The 20404-nt window shown below is 44.4% G+C and overlaps 1 protein-coding gene across 2 annotated transcripts in view; it reads right to left on the reverse strand.

The window, feature by feature from the left end:
- Positions 1–20404, reverse strand: part of LOC8028018 (2-oxoglutarate dehydrogenase, mitochondrial) — a 95185-nt gene that overhangs the window by 24525 nt on the left and 50256 nt on the right. For both annotated transcript variants that reach the window (XM_029968527.3, XM_029968528.4), the window contains exons 12-16: positions 19579–19731; positions 16524–16626; positions 8233–8503; positions 7105–7232; positions 4243–4421 (exon numbers count right to left, since the gene is read on the reverse strand). In XM_029968527.3, the coding sequence (XP_029824387.1) occupies positions 4243–4421; positions 7105–7232; positions 8233–8503; positions 16524–16626; positions 19579–19731 (834 nt within the window). The remainder of the gene's footprint in view (positions 1–4242; positions 4422–7104; positions 7233–8232; positions 8504–16523; positions 16627–19578; positions 19732–20404) is intronic.

Below are 20404 nucleotides of genomic sequence, written 5' to 3' on the forward strand. Positions count from 1 at the left end.
AAAAAAGAAAACCAGAAAATATGTGGATTAATGATGATATTTTAGAACTATGTCATCAAAAAGAGAAATTATGGCAAAGATGCAAGCAAAATCCCGGTGATAAAAATCTTAAAAATGAATTTCGTGCACTCAGAAATAAAGTAACAGCTAGAATTCGATTGTCGAAGAAGAAGCATTACTTAAACGAATTTGCTTCAGCAGGAAATTCAAGGAAAACATGGGATCTCGTAAATGAGTTAATTGGTAGAAAAAGAAAAAAATATTGACGATACAATAAAAAATAATTTTCCCAGTATAGAAAACTACACGGAACTGGCGCAGTCCTTCAATAGCAGTTTTGTTAGTACTGTAAAAGCCTTAAAGCAGAATATATTGCCGCATGTGGGAAAAAATCCAGCTAAACAGATCGGCTGCTTAAATTCGGCACACTTAGCAGAGCTACACGAACAAGAATTGTTCGATATTATCAACTCAATGTCAATTACAAAGGTACCGGGGATAGATGAAATTCGTGTACGGGATTTAAAGTATAACTATCCAAAGTTAAAACTAATGCTACTTAAAATCATCAACGGCTGTTTGACAACGGGTGAAATTCCAGAAGGGCTAAAAGTATCAATAGTAAGGCCGCTTTATAAAAATGGCAATAAGAAAGAAGTTGGAAATTATAGACCCATATCTATATTACCTGTGATCGCTCACATCCTAGAGAAATGGGTTCAAAAATGCATGAATGGATTTTGCGACAAATTTTCGGTATTAAATGACGCGCAGTATGGCTTCCGAAAACAAAGAAGTACGATTTCACTACTAGAAGATTTCTCCGACTGTGTACATGAGACACTTGAAAATAATAAGATAGCGCTTGCCTTGTTTGTGGATTTATCTAAAGCATTCGACACACTCGACCACAAAATTCTATTACGCAAACTCGAAAAGCACGGATTCAGAGGTCCTTTTAACCGATTTTTTACAAACTACTTTACAGACCGATTTCAAATGGTCAAAATTAGTCACAACACAAGTGAAAAAGTAAGAATCGAATGTGGGGTGCCGCAGGGCAGTACCTTAGGCCCCTTGCTTTTTAATATTTATGTAAACGACCTAGGATCAATACCGTTGCAGTCTAGAATGTTTCAGTATGCCGACGATACCGTTTTATTATTACCACATTATGACTACGAGCAAGCGGTTCCTCTTTTTCAGAGTGAGATAAACTTATTAATAGATTGGTTCTCAAGTAACGAAATTTCTCTAAATACCAAAAAAACTAAGCTAGTATGTTTCCGTAACCCTCATAAGCGCATTGAACTTAAGACAAACATATATCTCCACCTTCATGAGCAAGATCAATCAATCTGCAGATGTAAGCCATTAACATATGAGTCTTCAGTTAAATATTTAGGTATATTTTTTGATGAGCACGTACTTTGGAAACAGCAGTTAGAACATATTACTAGAAGGCTCCGTTTAGTATCCGCGTATATATAGAAACTAAAAAGTGCATGCTGTGTAAAATTACGACAGTCTATTTTCAGAGCTCTAGGGGAGTCAATCTTACGGTATGGAATAACGATATACGGGAATTGTTCAGGGTACAAAAGAAAGGGCATTGATAGGGTCTTAAAGCATATTGCGAATAACGTTTCATATGGTTCAGTCCATGATGGCTTAGAACTGGAAGAAAAAATGAAGGCACTTGGCATACTCTCATTCGATCAATTTCATAAATATGTAGCAATAACAAGTAATTATTATAAAAATGATTTCAAATACGAGGTTAAGAAAAGAAATCTAAGGCGTACAGAGAGATTTATGTTGCCGAAAGTTCTAACAAATTATGGTAAAAAAGAAAGGAAATATTACATCCCTGCATTATTTAACGCGTTGCCTGAAACTTTAAGTAATTTAACATCCATTCGCGCGGTGAAACTAAAAGTCAAAAAATGGTGTCAAACGCTCGCTGGTAATACCTGTGGATAGAAGGTTGATATCGTTTGCATAGTGCACAGTTCTTCCTTATGTGTAATGATGTATGCAGTGTTTTGTTGGCTGCCTGGACCCACACACAAGCATTTCTGCTTTCGTGGGCCAGTACGCTATCTTGTGTAAAATATTTCTTTTCAGTAAATAAATAAAAAAAAAAAAAAAAATGATACTGATTTTATTGTTCATAGGTAGTGCTAATGGTGCTGATTTTATTTTTTTTTTTTATTGCTCATAGGTAGTGCTGAGTTCCAGGTTGCGTCTCGACTTCATTATTACTGCTTTATGGTCGGTGAAATGCAGAGCCAGTGGTTCTTCTAGCGGATCAGCTTGGATCCGCTAGAAGCCATGGGAACGCATCTCCACCACTTAAGTCAACGGTCCGTGTCAGAAAGAGAATGTGTGGTATGGATCGTGGTTATATACGCAGTTGAGCATTTGACCGCAGCGCCCTCTCGTCTATAAACGTTGAGCCAATGCATGCAAAGTTTAACGCGATTATATACGCATTTGACCGCAGCGCCCTCTCCTGCATAGACGTTGAGCGGCTACATGCAACGTTGGAGTGTAGCGTAGTGGTTAAGACGACTGCCTCGTAAGCAAGCAGTCCTGAGTTCGAACCCCCGTGCGGGCGCACATTGTTTTTTTTTTTTTAAGTGAGTCGATCCCGGAGGCAGTGCAATCGATGCGAGCACGGGCCCCGGACGGATGGACAATGCTAGACCCTAAGGAGCTTCGCCCCTAAAAGGAAAGAGTGGAGGGCTTTATGGGAGGAGGTTGTCTTGGCCTCTAAACCTGCAACAGACTACCGTAATATCCCGAGTCGTCGCCCACCCCACTTTTTGGGCGAAAATCGATTTCCAAAAAAACACAAAGTGATTGCCCACCCGTACAAATACCCCAAAGCGCACTCAGCGATCAGAGAACATTAATCCAACCCGAATGACGCGGCCACGGGCCTTGCGGTTAGAAGATGTCCGCGCCAAAATAAAACGAAAGAGGGAAAGACACTGCATTTTGTTCATGCATTTCCTCCCCGATTTCCGTAGCCTCAAAGTTGGGAGTACAAGCGTACAAAGGGAAAACGGTGGCAATAACAAAATAATCTTGCTTACAAAAAAATTAGTTTGGAGAAGGAAAAAAAAATAGGAACGATAACACAAGAACCCATTCAGAGATTGCGAGGTCAGCAAATGCCCCATATTCTGGAATGTAACCGTGGAGAGTAAGGTCAGAGCCCATCTCTTTTGGCACTTGAACTACTTTCAGGATATGGTCACTATACTAACTGATGATTTACTCTCACATCCAAATACAGGTGCCAAAGTAAATGTATTTGTTACCATTTTTCTCTACGTACTAACCGAGCAGAGAGGTAAGGCTTCTTTGTATTAGCATTGGGGAGGGGCGGGGGGGAATCCACAATGAAAAAGGAAGCGATTCCTATCGCCACAATTCAAGGAGTTAGTGGGGTACAGCCGACATGCCTGTGGCTAGAGGGTGCTCGTGATCTAACCAAGTACTATTTCGAAGCGATCATTTGGAAAATGACCCATTTGCAGCAAAGATTTTGTTTAGACAGGTAGACCTTGGGTGCCTCAATGCGATGACATTCTTTGTAGTAGAACTATGCAGACGGCATGCACTTCGCCAGGAAGCAGGAAAAAAAATGCCACCTCAGCACGGTCGAAGCTAAGGGCTTGTGTCTGGAGGCACTCCCTCACATGCTCCTGAACAAAATTAGAGACGCAAGCGTCGTACGGAAAATAGTCTGGTGTCACCAGCCAAAACGCAGCCCACACGAAGGTACTAAGGTCGACTCTATAAACACAATGCCTGGAATGCATCTGCAACCGCTGTGTTTACCGTCCCATCCCCCCTATGCATCCAAAGCGGTGATAAATAGCAACAAGCTGGCGTGTCATGCTGTCAGACGTCACGGTTCTGGCAATTGGTCGTAAAAGTTCCGGCACCGGCCAGAGATATGAGCAGACGCAAATGTTGCTGCGGTTGCGACGTCCGAACATGTTGCTGCTCAACCTTTCCTGGGCTGTAAGGCTGGCGGGCAACCCTCAGCAAAACAGTCGTCTGCCGTATCAGACTCCCCTGCCGTGACGCTGTCGGGATTGCCTCCGTTGACAGCGTGACACAAGTGTGGGGACATCAAATGAGAAGGTGGCAAAAGGACCGGCCGAAAACGCGTTCCAGGCACCGTACCCCCGCCACGTGCGCAGGCCGTGGCCCAGAGTCCCTCACCATGCCCTCCATGCCGTGGGGCAGCATCATGACGAGGCCGCTCTGGCGCACCCACTTGGCCTGCCCGCTGCTGATGAACTGGTCAATGATGCACTGGGCCGTGTTCATGAAGTCCCCAAACTGGGCCTCCCACATCACCAGGGCGTTCGGGTTAGTCATCGAGAAGCCCAGCTCAAAGCCTGCATCCGACCAATCGGATGGCCGACGAGAAAGACAATGCACGTTAGGGTTTGCAAAGAGAGAAAAAGCTTCGTGCCAATTTGAACAAAAAGAAATGTGCGTTACCTATTCGATCTCGGTAGGATGCATTTTTTTAAAAGACTGTCTAGAAACCTTTAACACCCATTCCCGGGAAAGAGACACGGGTGTTGGGTCACTTCATTAAACATTTGTGTTGCAAGTTGGAGAGCTGACTCGTCCAGTTCTTATCTGTTTTATGCCTTTCCCTCCGCTGTTGATTGAACTACCTTTGTCTTTTGCAGATAAGCTTCTCTATGGGGCCAGGTATCTTACCTATTCAACAGAAATATTTAATAAATATGTTACAGTGGCTATGCTAACATACTGAAACCACAAGAAATGGATGAAGTTGTAGTTTTAAACTAACAACCTGTTCGCTCTGTCTTTACATTGTAGTTTTACTTTGTGAACATGTATTCATTTTAATGGGTTAGATTGCATGAAGGACCTGATCATCTGAACTGGCAATAGAAGTAGGTTTTTCACATTCATCCGAGCCTGCTCCTAGGTGGCTTCTCATGCTTGCAGGGTGCACTGCTATACATGTGCACACAAACCTGCCCGGAAAGACCCAAACCCATTTTTCCAGGTAGATTTGTGCGCACGTGTGAAGCGTAGCAGACAAAACCTTGGTGGAACACTCTGTAAAATACAGCCTAAAGTGTGTGACAGTTCTCAGAGCGGGAACGACTCTGAAAGTAGAATGAGCCTACCTATGTAACAATAAAAAGATGGGAGTGCGATCGACAGATTAGCCAAGGTAGAAATCTGCGTGGGCTTGGGCAAGCCCGAAAGATTTAGCCCGACCCGACAGTTAGGTCGGGCCAATATATGAGAGCACCGTTTGGGTTCGGGTCGGGTTAGGGCCGATTTATCTCGAATTGCATCGGGCTCGGGTCACGCCTAGTTGGAGGCATTGGGTCCCGAGGGCCTGACCTTGAGAAGTATTCCAGAATTTGGGCAAAGATTTTTTATATTTGAAAACCAAAAAAAAAGTAGGGGAAAGTCTGTTTTAACACAAACAGCGCCAATCTGAATATTGTGACTCAGGTCATTAGGTTCTATACAAAGCCCGCTAAACTATGACGACCGTCTAGGCCGGTGGTTCTCAAATGGGAAACCGCGGCCCCTGCAAAGGCATTTCTAAGATCCAGGAAACCTTGCTCATCAGTGAACCCGGCAATAAACTTGATTTTGTTTTTTTCGTGTAGAGAACGGGTATATCCCCACCTTTGGGTAATTTTGTTTCGTATACGTCAATGAGAGAAGTCCAGTTTACAGGAGCACTTAGCTATATAATATTCCTTCATCCCTTCATATACATATCCCAAAACTTTCCCTCTCCCCACCCCGCGGAGCTATCACTTCCGCCAATCGACAAGCGGTCCCTGAAACATCAATGGTTGAGAACCACTGGTCTGCGACACAGTTATCAACATCAATGACTCTGCCCCACCAGACCTGGTGCGTTTGAAAAAAGCCCATGCGCACACTTTCTTGCAGAACACGCAGGAGTCAAGCCCTGCGAACTGCGGAAGGGTCATAGCGAATGGTGAAACTCAGGATGGGGTTAGACCTGGAAAAGCGATGTGTGCATTGTGCTGATAAAAATGAGCATGACGTTTATTGCTATTTTCTTTTATAAGCACGTTGCACATTTTAAATATAATCCTATCCTTGAGCTCCGTCCTACCCATCTTCCGTTCATGGGGCTAAGTTCGACATCGGCGTGTTGGTCAAGGTGTCGGTTGATCGCAGCGGGTTTGCCACCTGCTGCAATTGGTCAGCACCATACCTGACTGGATTGCTAACGCCTCAGGAAAGTCGCAAATATAGACCGGTCACATCACTATGAAGCACACGTCACAATACAGCATTTGCAATCGCATGAGGCGTGGCGCTGACCAATTACAACAGGGGGCAAGCTTGCCGATCAACTTGTTGATGTCGAACTTACACCCGTACTTATGCGTCTCGCAGGAAAGTACATACCATTTTGTTCAAGTGTGTTCACCATTAAATTATTCATGTGCCGTTTTAACATGTATAGGGTTGAGCGACAACTCAAAAATTAACCTGATCATTTGCTACTGATTAATTGAATACTTATAAAATTAATCAATTGCACTGACAGCCAGACATAATATGCGATACTGTAAAAACGACCAAAACATGTTCTCTGCCTATTTCTTACTTTGCATCACTGGCGAAACAAAGAGAACTATTTGAAACACGCATCATCGTTCTAGAAACAGCCCAGGTAAACAAAATGGCTGTGCAGACCTATGAAACAAATGTGTTTAACTTGATTGGAAATTCTCGTTCAATATAAACAATGCCATGCAAAACAAAGGCAGAATTAATGGTTCGGTGTAATTCGAGCCGGGTTCGGGTTGAACTCATGTCGAAAATAGCAGTTGGGCTCGAGCCCAGATCGGGCCAAATTTGCTTTTGGTCAAGTTGGGCTTGGGCTTAGGTTTAGAAAGTCCAGTCGGGCTCATGCCGGGTTCGAGCCAAGGCTTTATCGGGCCAAGGCTTTATAGGGTCGGGTCTGGCTTAAAATTCCGGCCCGATCTGATCTCTAGACTGAGGCTCAAAACAAAGAAGAGGGGGAGGCCTCACCCAACACTCCGTACTCCGAGAGGGAGCTGTTGCACACCGTGTAAGGCGCCTGGTCCGGCCACAGGTGGCACAGGGGCCGGTAGGTGGTCTTGTCTATGGTCTGGTGGTGCAGCACATGGTGCCGGTGGCTGCAGAGAACATCGGTCGGAGTCACCACTAGGGTGGCCATGTGGGCTAGTCAGTTCATGATGACAAAGGGGCAAGCAGCGCTTGTCCCATGCACTTCTTTTACTTTGTCCCTGTTTCTAGCACGCTGTTTGCCCTTTTGTCACCAGTAGGGTGCCATGTTTCCGGTTATATGCCGATAAGCCCTAAAGATGAACCCCCTGGCAGGTTTTACAGAACTGGAAAAACTGAAAAGCCCCAAATCGGAGCTGTCCTTAAATGAGAAAAACCCAAGTCTCATGAGAAGGAATAATTTGCCTACAGATTTATTTCATGTTGACCCAAAACATAGCCCACACTCAACTGATTGCGAGGGGGCTTCTTTGTTCTCCTTATTGGGACGGTTTCCAAATACTACACGGGTCACGCGCATGTTCCCTAGAGGATGGGGAATCCTACAGCTGTGTCTACGCCCCGACAAACGCCTACCTATTTGAGATTTATAGCTCCGCTTGCTACATGCAAATGTCCTTTCTTCAATCTCAAATTTGGAAAATAAAAAAAAACCAAGCACAAATTATGAAGGCAGATTGACAGGAAGAGCAGCCTAACGTATGCTCTCGCATGTTAGCCACGATCAGATTTTTTACAATTTTATGGCAATGTAGCTGTTGATGCTTACATTGCCATAAAGTAGGTTCAAGTAGTTTCCGTTTCTTTAAATTCACCAGGTGCACCCGTGCACTATCCCGGTTTGAAAATGGGCTTTTCTCCGCAGAGCAAGGATGCGCCGTGGCAAAGCAAGTACCGCGTGTATAGCTTTTCCGAAGGTGTACCGGCGCTCGGTAAGAAGCGAGCTCAACAGGGCTCACCCAATGCAATCTACACTTTGAAGAGCATGAATGCTGCAGTTCATATCGAAGGGAACATCGAACAGCGTATTATTCGAAACTACCAATAGAAAATTCCACTAATCGCACAAACCTAAGCTTTAAAAAAACGGGGTGCAGCAGTCGGCGTTACCTGAAGGTGCCCCTCTCGACATCCTGGCCGCTCAGCCGCACGTGCACACCCTCCTTGAGCAGGGAGCCGAAGGCCATGGCCTCCCCGAGGGCCCAGTCCACCTGCTTCTGCTCCACCATCTCCATACGGGACTTGAGGATGCGCTTCAGGCCTGGGTGGATCTTGAAGTTGCCCGGTGGGGGGGACGAGAAGGCCACCCCGACGTGCCGCAGGATCTCCTCCGAGACGCCCGTCGGGTCGCACTTGATCGGGTCCCGGTCCCCGAAGAACCCTGGGGCAGCCGTCTCTTTACACTCGCATCCTCTAACAGGAGCACTATTTACGGAATTTTCTTGAGCGCTATTCGGGTGTAAAAAAAATTTACGAATAAGCCAATGAACGGAATGCGACGAAACTTCTTATGAAGGTGCTTTTCGGTTGTGCACATACGTTGTGCTTAAATTTCGTAGATGCAGGTTTCAGAAGATATATTCGAAGAAAGAAAATTGCGTTATTTCTTGCGCGGGAAGAAGAAATGAGCAGTTCCGCAATGACACATGGCACATTCACATCAACAGCTGCGTCAAGTCACAGCAAAGTCGTTGGGCGCCGGTGTCGCGTTCACGCACCGTGGGAAAAGTTTCAATCGACTCAGTTGTCCCAAGCACGCACCTTGCAGTTCTCCCAACCACGAATGGCGAGATGCATTGGAGTTGTTGCCGGCGCATCTTTTTACACCTCGTGATGAGCGTGACTCCAGCATTCGGCGACACCAAGCAGCCCACGTCTGGCGCTTTGTGCTGTACTCTTGTCGAAATTCAATGTGTCTGCCGCTCGGGGCAACTCAGGGATCCGCAAAACTAAGACGTAATGTGCAAGACCGTCTTCTAGGTGGTATTGGACGGATAGATATGGCTGAACCCTACTAATCGGGCAGGGGCGTGCGCCACCTAGCCGTAGCTTTTTATTTCAACAATTGACTGAGATCAAATTTGAAATCGAGGATGACGAAGAATTTTCTGTCGCGATGTCGCAGCAACTGTAGCCGTACTGGCACGCACTACACTAGACTTGTACGCGCATGTTTGTTCCATAAATACCGTATCTAAAACGGATTGTGAAAGCTGCAGCATAACTCCGAGGTAACGCACCTGCTTCACACGCGGCGGACCCGTGATAGAATTTCTGAAAGCGGCAGACGTTCTCTTTTCAAGAAGTTGGCAATATCGATGACGGACGCCCTAAACCCAACTGCTTTAACTACGACGTCAACAGCAAACATCATTTCCGATGGAGCCCGTAGCAGCCATTGGCGAAAAACAGAATTGGACCGTTGGGTTGACGCTCACACTCGCGGATGGTAGCTCGGATCTGCTGCATCTGTTTTTGGCGTGCCCATCTCAAAAAGAAGCTTTCAAGTTCTGGCTCCACAGGGATGGAAGCAGTGTTTGATTTTTAATGAGAAAGCATTACCTGGGTCCCATGGAGCAAACCGACGTCATCGGCGCGCCAAACAGCACCTCAACTCCTTTCTCCAAGTGAAGCCAGCTCCCAGCTATGAAACCACGCGAAAAGCCTCGCCAAACGGCACATAGTTTCCCCGATCCCAAAGGAGCGGAGTGAAGCTGATGGATTTTGGCTTCAGTACCATTGGCTGGCGCGCGTCGTAGTTTCAAGGAACGAGGCTTCCATTGGCCGCTGCGCGTCAGTTTCAACGACTGCCACCCCATGGCCACAGCGGCATGGTCAGCGGCATGGCCACAGCGGCGAAAAGAGGGCGTGCTCTGCCGTCGACGCAGATACACAGCAGATAAAATAAGGGAGCGGAAGAATGAAGTGCGTGCCTTTGCATTCACAACTCATAAGAAAAGCTTATGTGTACCTCGAGCCTTTTTGTGGTAGGTTTTGTAACAGGCAAATTGTTGGTTTGAAGCAGTAACACTCTTAAAGGGTAACTGCAAAGAAAAAAAAAGTGTTTTGTTAAACAGCCTAATTGAGACAAGCATGTCGCAAAACAAATCTTCCGATAAAAACCACATTTTTTCTACCAATATTTACGCCACAAGATGTAATTTAGTCGAGGTCAAAACTTCTCTACATTTGAAACTCCCGCTCTTTCTATGCGCGCGGAGTGGCTGTTATACGTCACTACGTGACATATAGTAGCCACTCCGTGACGTATAATACCAACTTCGTGGCGCACGATTTGAAACGGACGAAATAGCCGCAAACTAAAATCAGACTCGCGCAATATTTCTGAAAAAATTTTGTTTTTGGCGGAAACATTGTTTTGGGACATGCTCGTCCCAATTAGGCTGTTTAAAAATACACTTTTTTTTCTTTGCAGTTACCCTTTAAATCAGATGTCAACATATGTTAGCATGTCACTTAAAAATGAAGCCATGACTGCACCACTAAATGAGTCCATCTTTGATAACGAAAAAGGAGTTCTGTTTGATATTGAAGAATATATTACTTACAGTAAAACCTCGTTATAACAAAATGGGATATAACAAACTAATGGATATAACAAAGCAATCATAATTCCCCTTGCTTGCTAATAGAGGGAAGAAATGGACATTGGCTATAACGAACTAATGTTTATAACGAAATAATTATGACCACTCCTTCAACTTTGTTATAACAAGGTTTTACTTATTACCTTTTTTAATAATACGAGGAAGTGGTTATAAAATGAACACACAACTTTTAGTTCAGAGTAGATTCTGTTTAGAATAAGTAATAAGAAAAAAATGTCTAAAAAAATTAATCATAGTGCAACACTTCAGTTCAGATAACTGAAGTGTTCCCCTTTACACATCATATTTATTCAAGTTTAGGTTCACATTTTTGTACTTTTCTCGGCACAGCTCTTTAAAATTGAAGGTCGACCACCTACCACCAAGACACAAGATCAACCTGCAATAGTACAGAGCACAACTTCTAAGCCCATCGTGCTAATCGAGCTGCTCCCTCATGCGTGGAACCAAGAACTGCACAACAAAATTAACCAGCAAAAAAATGCTAATACAGAACAAAACACAATGATGCACCATTTAATGTTGCTCATCCAAAAACACAAAATGATGTTTCCAGGTTAAATGCTTTTCAAGTGAATCCCCCACCAAAAATCGGAGGGAAAGGCTGTAAGCTTTTTTGGACCACCCTTTACACTCGTGCATTTTTGAAGCGGCATTGACTTAAAAAGAGTTTTGTCTGGCAACGGCACTTTTTTTAATGCGAAAGCAATAACTACCGTATTTATTCAAAAATAAGTCAACCTTTTTTTTTTTTTTTTTTGGAAATGTTGTCAAAAAATTATGGGTCAACCTATAATCGTGACCCAAGAATTTTTACCTACATTCGCGACCAAATTTTGCCACCCTACTGAGGGCATGGGGGTATCTAATCACCGAGCCGAGCCGGCGTCATCGTAGAGGTGCCGCTTCTTGTTTCAGAAAGCTTTTAGTGGAGGAAAACAACCAAAACAGCAGCGGCCAACCCCCACCCACTGTGGCCTCTGCTCTCACAAACATCCCTAGGGCGTCGGCGGGTTTCGCCATCGTGCCTGTAGCATTCCCCTGGCTGGGCAAAGGGGGAAAGGGAAAGAGAGGAATGCGATGCGCCATGCACCTTGCCTTCCATCCCTCTCCCTCGCAAATGCGCACAAAAAACAAAACAAAAAACGTTATGTTCTGCCTTGATCGATACGTAACAGAAGTGCACAATTCTTTTTTGTCGCTGTGCGATAGCACCATGGCTGTAGCGAGCAATGTTGCATTTCCTCTTCGGTGACAGTGCCACCACTGTGCACTGTTGGCACCTTGCAGCTCTCTGCAAAACCAAAGTGGATTCAGTGATCCTCGCCGTCGTCTGCTCGTCTACTCCTCCATGTGAATGCACTTCGGAGGTGGACAATCCACGGATGTGTTGTCACGCGAACGATCTGGCCACGGATCAGTCCTTCTTATGAATTGGGAGGCGCCGCCGGCACTATGTTGGCAGCTTTTAGCACGCAAGAACCGGGAAAGCAAATGCACTAAGCAGGAAATTACATTCATATGAGAGTTTGGGGGACCTGGCACTTCTGAATGCAAAAGCTGGAAAAATGTAGAACCCAAGAATGTATCAATGAGGTTGCACTGTATTAGATCAACTGATGTTAATTACTATTTATCTTTTGTTTCGTTTAAGCATATCTCAGTGATGTGATTGGCCTAAGCCGTTTTGGAGCACCTTTTGGAGCAGCCAAAACGGTGTTTTGGAGCAGCAAAAGTGGCCTTTGGAGCAAGCAAAACAGTGTTTTGGAGCAGCAAAAGTTGCTTTCGGAGCAGCCAAAACAGTGTTTCGGAGCAGTAAAATTGGCTTTTGGAGCAGATATTCTTAGAAAAATAAACATATTCGTTTTAAGTGCTGGACAAACGAAGGACACTTCGCTCGCCGCAATAAACAAATTATGGTCAAGTTTGACCACCTGGGAGTCTTTCAACATGTAACTGAAATGCCAATGACATGACACATTTTGCAATCCTTCAGTTAAATTATACATATATATGTACCGTTATAGATAAATAAGGACCAAACTGCACATATTAAAATTTATTTGAAAATGACCAGCTTATTAGTAAATATCACAGCATTAGGTTGACTACCGTAGTTATATAATATAATAAACGAAAGCTGTCTCCGACTGATAAAATACGCAACTACTGCAGTGCAATAAGAAATCATACACAAGACAAAGGTGCATTGAGACTAGCGGGTGCTTTTCTTTTTGCTTTTCGAAACTTTCTACAAGGCTGCTGCAAGCCTCGCTTTGCCTTTGGCTAGTAATGACTTCCCACTTTCAATATCTCCAAAGAGACATTGAGACGTCCCACAAGTGAACAGTGCTGTGGGCGGCGGCGTAGACTTTCCATTTTCCCAGAGGGAGGGGGAGGGGGGGGGCATGGGATCCGGCTCTGCACGCCCCCCTCCCCCGGATCTCACCAGGGGGCACGAGCCCCGATGCCCCCCGAAGTCTACGCCTATAGCTGCGGGCGTTGCCGAGCGATTTCGAAAAACCGCTCGCCACAGTTTTACTGGTTCCCAACGTGCCAGATTTTCGTCAAAATTAAGCAAACGTAAAACAATGGGCTGCAAGCGTCCCGGCTGGTGCCTCTGTCGTGCAGTCATGTTTGCATGCACATGAGGGCAACTTCGGCAGGCTTGCATTGGCACGTGCTTCGTCGCGCGAGCGGAGATGGCTGTTCGATCGAAACAGACACCATGCCACTCCGCTCCGTCGCCAACTGGTTCCCAAATTGTATGCAAAATGTAATTTTCCAGCATACGACAAAAAACAGTCCAGCGGCACGTGCTTGCCAGGCCGGCAGGCGAGGTAGAAGCTAAACACACAGAAAAAAAGAACCTGAGCGAATCAGGTCAAAAAGTACTTGGAGTGCTTTGTACAACGACAGAAGCACTGAAGCGTCAACACATGCCCGCGTCTATTGTTGAAATTTTTTTTTTAAAAAAGACGCGAGACGAGACACATGAACGACGAGAGCGTGAAACGAGAGGTGGCGGGAAAAACTATGCAAGACCGGATGGACGATTGATACAGGGTACTTTTTGTTGGTCGGCCGCTTGCGCTACCTAACTCATGCATGCTCAATTACGGTACTCAGTTTAGTTTCGGTTTTGAAAGACGACCAAAATTGGTCTTTTGGTGCAGGCTTTATTCTTTATTCTTTATTCAGATAGCTCCTGCAGCGCCGTTGAGGCATTATTGCAGGGGGCGAACAACATAGAAAAAAACATTTCTGCATTTGCGGCACAAACAGTTTCAACACTTAAATTGTTCCAATCCCTAATGGTCCTAACAAAGAAAGAATTTTTGCACAGTTCCGTCCTGGTGGATTATTCGCGTATTTTGTGGATATGATCTTTACGTTGGGAAATATAGTAAGGGGGTAGAAGGTAATGAAAACCGTTAATACCAGTGTGTTTAGTATAAATGCTATATAGAAATTTTAAGCGCAAATTTTTCCGCCTGAATGTCAGCAAATCCCAGCCTAATGTACTCTTCATGTCCGTGACGCTCGAAAAGCGGTCGTACAGCCCCAGGACGAAGCGTGCCGCACGATTTTGGATCCTCTCTAAAGCGTCTATGTGATTTTGCTGAGCAGGATCCCACACAGTGATTACCCATATTTTGGCAAAATGTAGCAGAATGTAGCAGGGTTTGCCCCTTGGCGCAGTTTGGCGCAATTGGCGCAGCAATCACATCACTGATATCTCGGTGCTCGTGTGGCACAACACTTAGCAAAAATTACATTTGGCACGATACGTAACAGATTTATGTTCATAGTGCACTTTAGCACAAATGTTGCAGCAGTTCTACTACTGGTTCCACGTGATGCCATCGCTGAATAGCAGTGTTAAGAGACACAAGTGTCAAATCGCAATTTTTCGGCAGAAAAATGTTTTTTAGATTTTTATTTGTAGGGGTTCAGCAACTAATAACGCACTATTTCCTAAAGTTTTATAGCGATATCTGCAATATCTACGAAGAAATAAAACATTTTCGACGAGCCGACGACATTAAAGTCTGATGTTTTGCAAAAGAGAGACATCAAGTTTACCGTAGCTCTGCGACAGTGAGACCTAGAACTATCACCATACCATCGTTGTAAACGGCATTTCTCATGATCCCGATACGGCAAGTCCCTTTGTTTGAGAGTAAGCAGTGCACAGGTGAGAATTCCATAGAAATCCATAGAAATCCATCTTCCACATGCCCAAAACTCTCAATGCCTATTTTGATTGGACAAAAAACCAAAACTACAAAGGGGATTGGCTTACAGCGAGTCACGTGGGTTTGTCTGCTTTGCTTACCGACTGTGCTCGCCGTTGCTGGATAGTCCGTGTATCGAAAGCGCATCAGATTCCTTGCTTGTTTTGCGATCAATGTCAACATGCCGGTTATGAAACAATATTCAATGGAAGCCCCTGGATCTCCCTCTCGCTTGGCAAAGCTGTGCGGCAGGTCAGGTGGACGCTGCTCGCACGGACCAACTCAAATTGTGCCATCGTCACATGCCTCGTCTTCCGACCAAGGGGGATCGCCGTCGTCGCTGCCTAGCCCATAGCTTTCTGCCCGAATAGCTTTACTGATGGAGCCTGGATCTTCAACCTCAAAGGAAATTGAGCCCCAGGAAGAGGAAAATGTGCTTGCGGCGATCAAGTTTTCAGCATCAAAAATAGATAGCCCCCCCTCCATATGCTCTGGTTGAGACTCAAGCTTAGATGCGCTAAATACTGTGCAACTATTTGGTATGATAGATTTCCTAAGAAACAGTGGTGACCCTTTACCAGGTGCAGACACCTCTTCTTGTAGCCCCACATAAAACTGTCCTATGAAAATGAAAGGTTGTACGGTGCAACTAGGGATAGAAGCGAGGACACCCTCTAAATTTCATAAAAATCGAGTGACCAAATAAAAATCTGATTATTTAAGGTGGTGTTTTTCCTTAACCATGGCTTGTTTCAGTTTTGTTCCCCGTGCATACAAATAACAAAATTTTTCTGGCTTGAATTTTCATCTAGAAACCCGCACTGGAAACATTTCAGTATGGTACAATCCACTTATAATGATAATGGGAGAACACGAAAATGCAATCATTATAACCGATTATTGTTGAATCTGACTAACCGATCGCTTCTAATCTCAAAACACTAGAAACTGATTGTTATAAGTGGTACATTGTTATATGTGGTATAGCTGTAAGTGGATTGCACTGTATAATAAATGCAGCACCTAAAGATACCTTTGCAAAAAATTTAATTGCACTCTGTTCATTGGCTTAGATACAATATTTTTTCCCCCCAAATAACGTTTGGAAACACCCTGTAGAAACGTGACCTCATTTTAAAAAAACAACACTAATTCTAATAGCTCGCAAAACTCTCGAAGGAAGTGTCTAAAGTGTCATTCCTTTACTCCAAAATAAATTATTTTTGAAGCGCCAGCGGCTGCGCACACGCTTGCCAAAAATCTGTACAGTCGGCCTTAACGTATTTTTGCCCTCGCGAGATTTGGCCCCCAAATTTCGCAAAGTAATTATCCGCCGTCAACAAAAATTTAATCCCGCTAAGTGGAGGGATTACTTTTTCCAGCTCGTTTTATGGCGGTCGAAATGTAATAATGACTGCGTACGCCGTCACGGACCGTGTAAAGCACTTCATTAGTGAAAACAGAGAAGCAACATGGCCCACAGGCACGACCCAACCCCCGACAACCCGGTTAGCACTGTGAAGCTTGCACTCACCGCTCCACGGAGAGTCGAGCCAGTCCCGGTTGTAGGATTTTCCCTCCTTCTCTGCATTCTTGTACGCTTCGGCCAGGATGCCATCGTACCTCTCTTTCTCATCCTGCAGAGAAAGCATTGCTCGAAAACCGGCCTTGAAGCACCTCTGAGAAACAAATCCGCTGCGTCGCTCTCAGTCAACCCAAATATGCTAAAAAAAGTTTGGGAAACCCAAACGCAGAGCACCTTTGACGGCACATTTGTTGTAAAAGCTGTATACCTAAAGCACCCAACTTACAGAAAAAGATGTGTACAGTAAAACCTCGTTGATACGTTTTGAAGAAACCGTGAGAAAAAAAAACAACATTACCCGGGAAAACGTACGATCTGAACTTACTATTTTTCAGCACACACACACACACACACACACAAAACAAGCAGCAGTTCAAAAACAAGCAAAAACAAGCAGTTCTACGATGAGAATGCCAAACGAATTGAGATTACACAGCACAGGAAAAATAGTGAAATGGGATGGCACGGACTTGGGGCAGAACGCGAAGTCAAAGCTGCCGAAGCGTTGGCGAAACTTGATGAGGTAACGAGATCTGAGCCAACACAAAGAAAGAAACAAAGACATGCCAGGTTCATTCATTTACTACTAACCACTACTACTCCCTTGCACGTCCTAGTCTAGAGTTACTCTTGTGCACTCTTGCAATCGGTGCTTTCAACCTTCCGAACAATGTCCCTAAGTGCTTGCTGGAGTTACCGAGAGTCACCCATAATTACGTGTCTACTTAGGAAACGTTTTAAAAGCCATAAGCGAACATACTGCTCCGGTGTTGACACCTGAAGTGAACATGCGCTCTCACGGGCGAAGCTCAATCAATAGACAGCAGTTTTTGGGTTTCGATTTTTATGCTGCTGCTTTGGTTGCTTGTTACGACAGCATTCGTGCTACTTTCACCAGCGGTAGCGTTTGACGAGAGGAAAATGAATGGCAGCATCAGATGGACGCACTGTTGTTACGAGCGGTTATTACGCCGACGAAGCGGTGCGGACGCTAACCGCCAATAGCCGAGAACGCCGGCGAAGAGTGCCGAGGTTTTCGTCCAAGCCGCCAGAGTTGCAATCGAGATACGTAAAGTATGTACTTGGAATCCTTTACTAGTATTTCATGGGAAAGATTCTTTAACTACGGTAATCGAATAATAAGCTAAGACAGTAAAACCGCGCTGTGTGTTCTGTAATTCCAATCAAAACGCCCTTGTGCACCCGGACGACTCTTGGAAGTTGCAGAGAACAATAGATGCAGCGGCGGTGTTATCAGGGGGGAGACCGCTCCGAATGCGCACGCTGTGTCGGTCGTATGCCCCTGAGGACAGCTGCTAGGCGCTCAATCGTCTAGACCAGACGTTCGGAGCTCCGACTATGCGAGTGCAATGTTGATTGCCAAAAAACTTATAGTCCGATCAACATTTGGCAGAATGTTGAGCGTACTTTCCCGGAAATCGTGTTATCCGGGAACGTATGAACCGGAAAAAAAAACAGCGCAACTCTATGGGACATTTCCTGTGCCCTCACTCGTGAACGTATGAACCGGGAAATCGCATGAACCGGGAATGTATCAACAAGGTTCTACTGTACCACACAAAGAAACAAAAAAGCTGGTTTGGTTGAGACAATGATTTTACCTTTATAAGTGATCCTTGTTCTTTCTAAATAGTACTCACTAATAACTTCATTCATTCAATCATTCATTTATTTTATGTGATCATGAACAGACAAAGCCTCGGTAATGAAGCACAGCCGGTGTATTAGACGGTGGTAAATAAGGACTTCAATGCAACAAACCATGGGTCAGAAATCTCAAACTCTGCTACATGAAGGTTATTACGCGAGTGTCGAATACGAGACATGGGGCTAGTTTGGATGACCTGATGCACCTCAAACGTTGAAGAGGTTTGCAAAGCTCGCCTCAGAACATGAATGTTGATAGATGATGTAAGATTAGGGGAATGAATTATCCCATGCAAACACTTCAAAAAAAAAAAAAAATTTCAGCCACGGCGTTCAGAAGTCATAGCGTAACTGCATTTTTTTATGTCTTTGACATTCATAGTAAAATGAATAACCAACATAACGATTGTAAAAAATATAAAAGACACACTTTCGAACATTGTCTATTTTCTGTTGGCTCGTACGTACAATACTATTGCAGATGAGAGGAAAATTCCAGCTTGGTTCGTACTAGCGAAGAATATAACCGAAATATACCAGATAATGTAGGAAATTAGCAGGATGACGTAGCTTCGGGCCTTAGGAGAAAAAATAGAAACAAACACGGTACAAGTGTGCCATTTTGCGAAAAGAGATCAGAAACAAAGGAGTGGAGTTTTGGCCATGTAAAACTGGGTTCAGCTCACCACATCGGGACAAAAAGTGGCGACACCTCTAAGGCGTGCAAAAGGAAATGGAAATGAACAGCAGAGGATAGAGTAAGATGGCTCACAATACCAACAATGGGCTTACTGGGACGTAGGGACCCGCTCTGAACCCCTAACCCTTTGAAGCAAGAATTTTTAAACCTGCGCTGAAGAACTTATGCCCGCGAATTCCGCGATTTTGAGGTGTGTCCTGGCGGAAGTTGTAGAGAGGACCACGAATGTATATGTGTCGTTAATCTTTGAGTGATTGCAAATATCACAGCTACAAGGATCATCTCATCCGGTGTCCGATGGTGCTTCTTTTATATTCACCGAAAAAAACCGGTAAACTGTTTTGGGAATAAATATATGCCAAAAAAAAAAACGAAAATTGAATTTTACAATAAACACCGAAAAAAGTATGCCGAGTTTCGAAAAAATAAAAACCGAAAACGCAGAACCCTAAACATGGGCAATGGTCTTATCAACCCCATGCATAAAATGTAACGCTGAAATTTGACACCGGAATTTGATGCTGGGACGTTTTGTGATGGAGATAAGCGCATAAACACATTCCGCGTTAAAAGGTCAGTTGCCTCGATCGCAGCTGACAGAACGTGCACACCCCCGTCGTAGTTGGGAAGACGCACCTCGATCTCCTTCTCGGTGACGACACCCTCGTCCAGCAGCTTGCGTGCGTAGATGTCGAGGGCTGTAGCCTGCTTGCGGATCTTGGTGTACATGAGTGGCTGGGTGAACATGGGTTCGTCCACCTCGTTGTGGCCATTGCGACGGTAGCACACCTGCAATGACGCAAATCAAGCCCCCTCTTATTCGGTGCCCGTCACACGAAATCATTGCTCGAGCTCCCAATGCCCTTCGGTGCCCCGACAGTCACTCTAAACAGTGGTTACAGAAATTGAGGAGATCAATTATATGTGGCGTCCACAAAGTCTTTTAACAACTTTGCACGCTTATTATGGACACCCTGTACTGGGCAAGTTCATTGTATTTGTTGTGCATTAAACTGTACAAAGCACTGTCATGCCCGCTTAAAACGAAGTCGGTTATAACAAAATGGCAGCTAAAGCGAAGTGATCACAATTTCCCATTCCCATTTGCACTTTTTCAAGGTACTATTTCTGTCTGTTCTTTTCAGCAAAGGAAATTGGGCAGCTCCCACAGACACAGCAAAGAGAAATTTTGTGATAATATAAAAAATAATAAAATTCAGAAAGTTTACTTAGTCGCAGACCGCCGCATTTCCTGCCGAAGCAAACACTAAGTATTTATTAATTAGCAATAAAATCACTACAGTAATTACTAATTAATTATTGAGTAATATCACTTATAAAGAGCTAATAATTAATAAAAAGCTTTAAAAAATAAAACGCTCCAAAAAATACTTTTTTTTGCGCTTATTTTCTCAGCTACATTTGTCTCTCACCCAGTGTATTCATAATAAGTGAGCAAATT

The sequence above is a fragment of the Ixodes scapularis genome, unplaced genomic scaffold (genome assembly GCF_016920785.2).
Source record: "Ixodes scapularis isolate PalLabHiFi unplaced genomic scaffold, ASM1692078v2 PGA_scaffold3__209_contigs__length_174095766, whole genome shotgun sequence".
NCBI lineage: Eukaryota > Metazoa > Arthropoda > Arachnida > Ixodida > Ixodidae > Ixodes > Ixodes scapularis.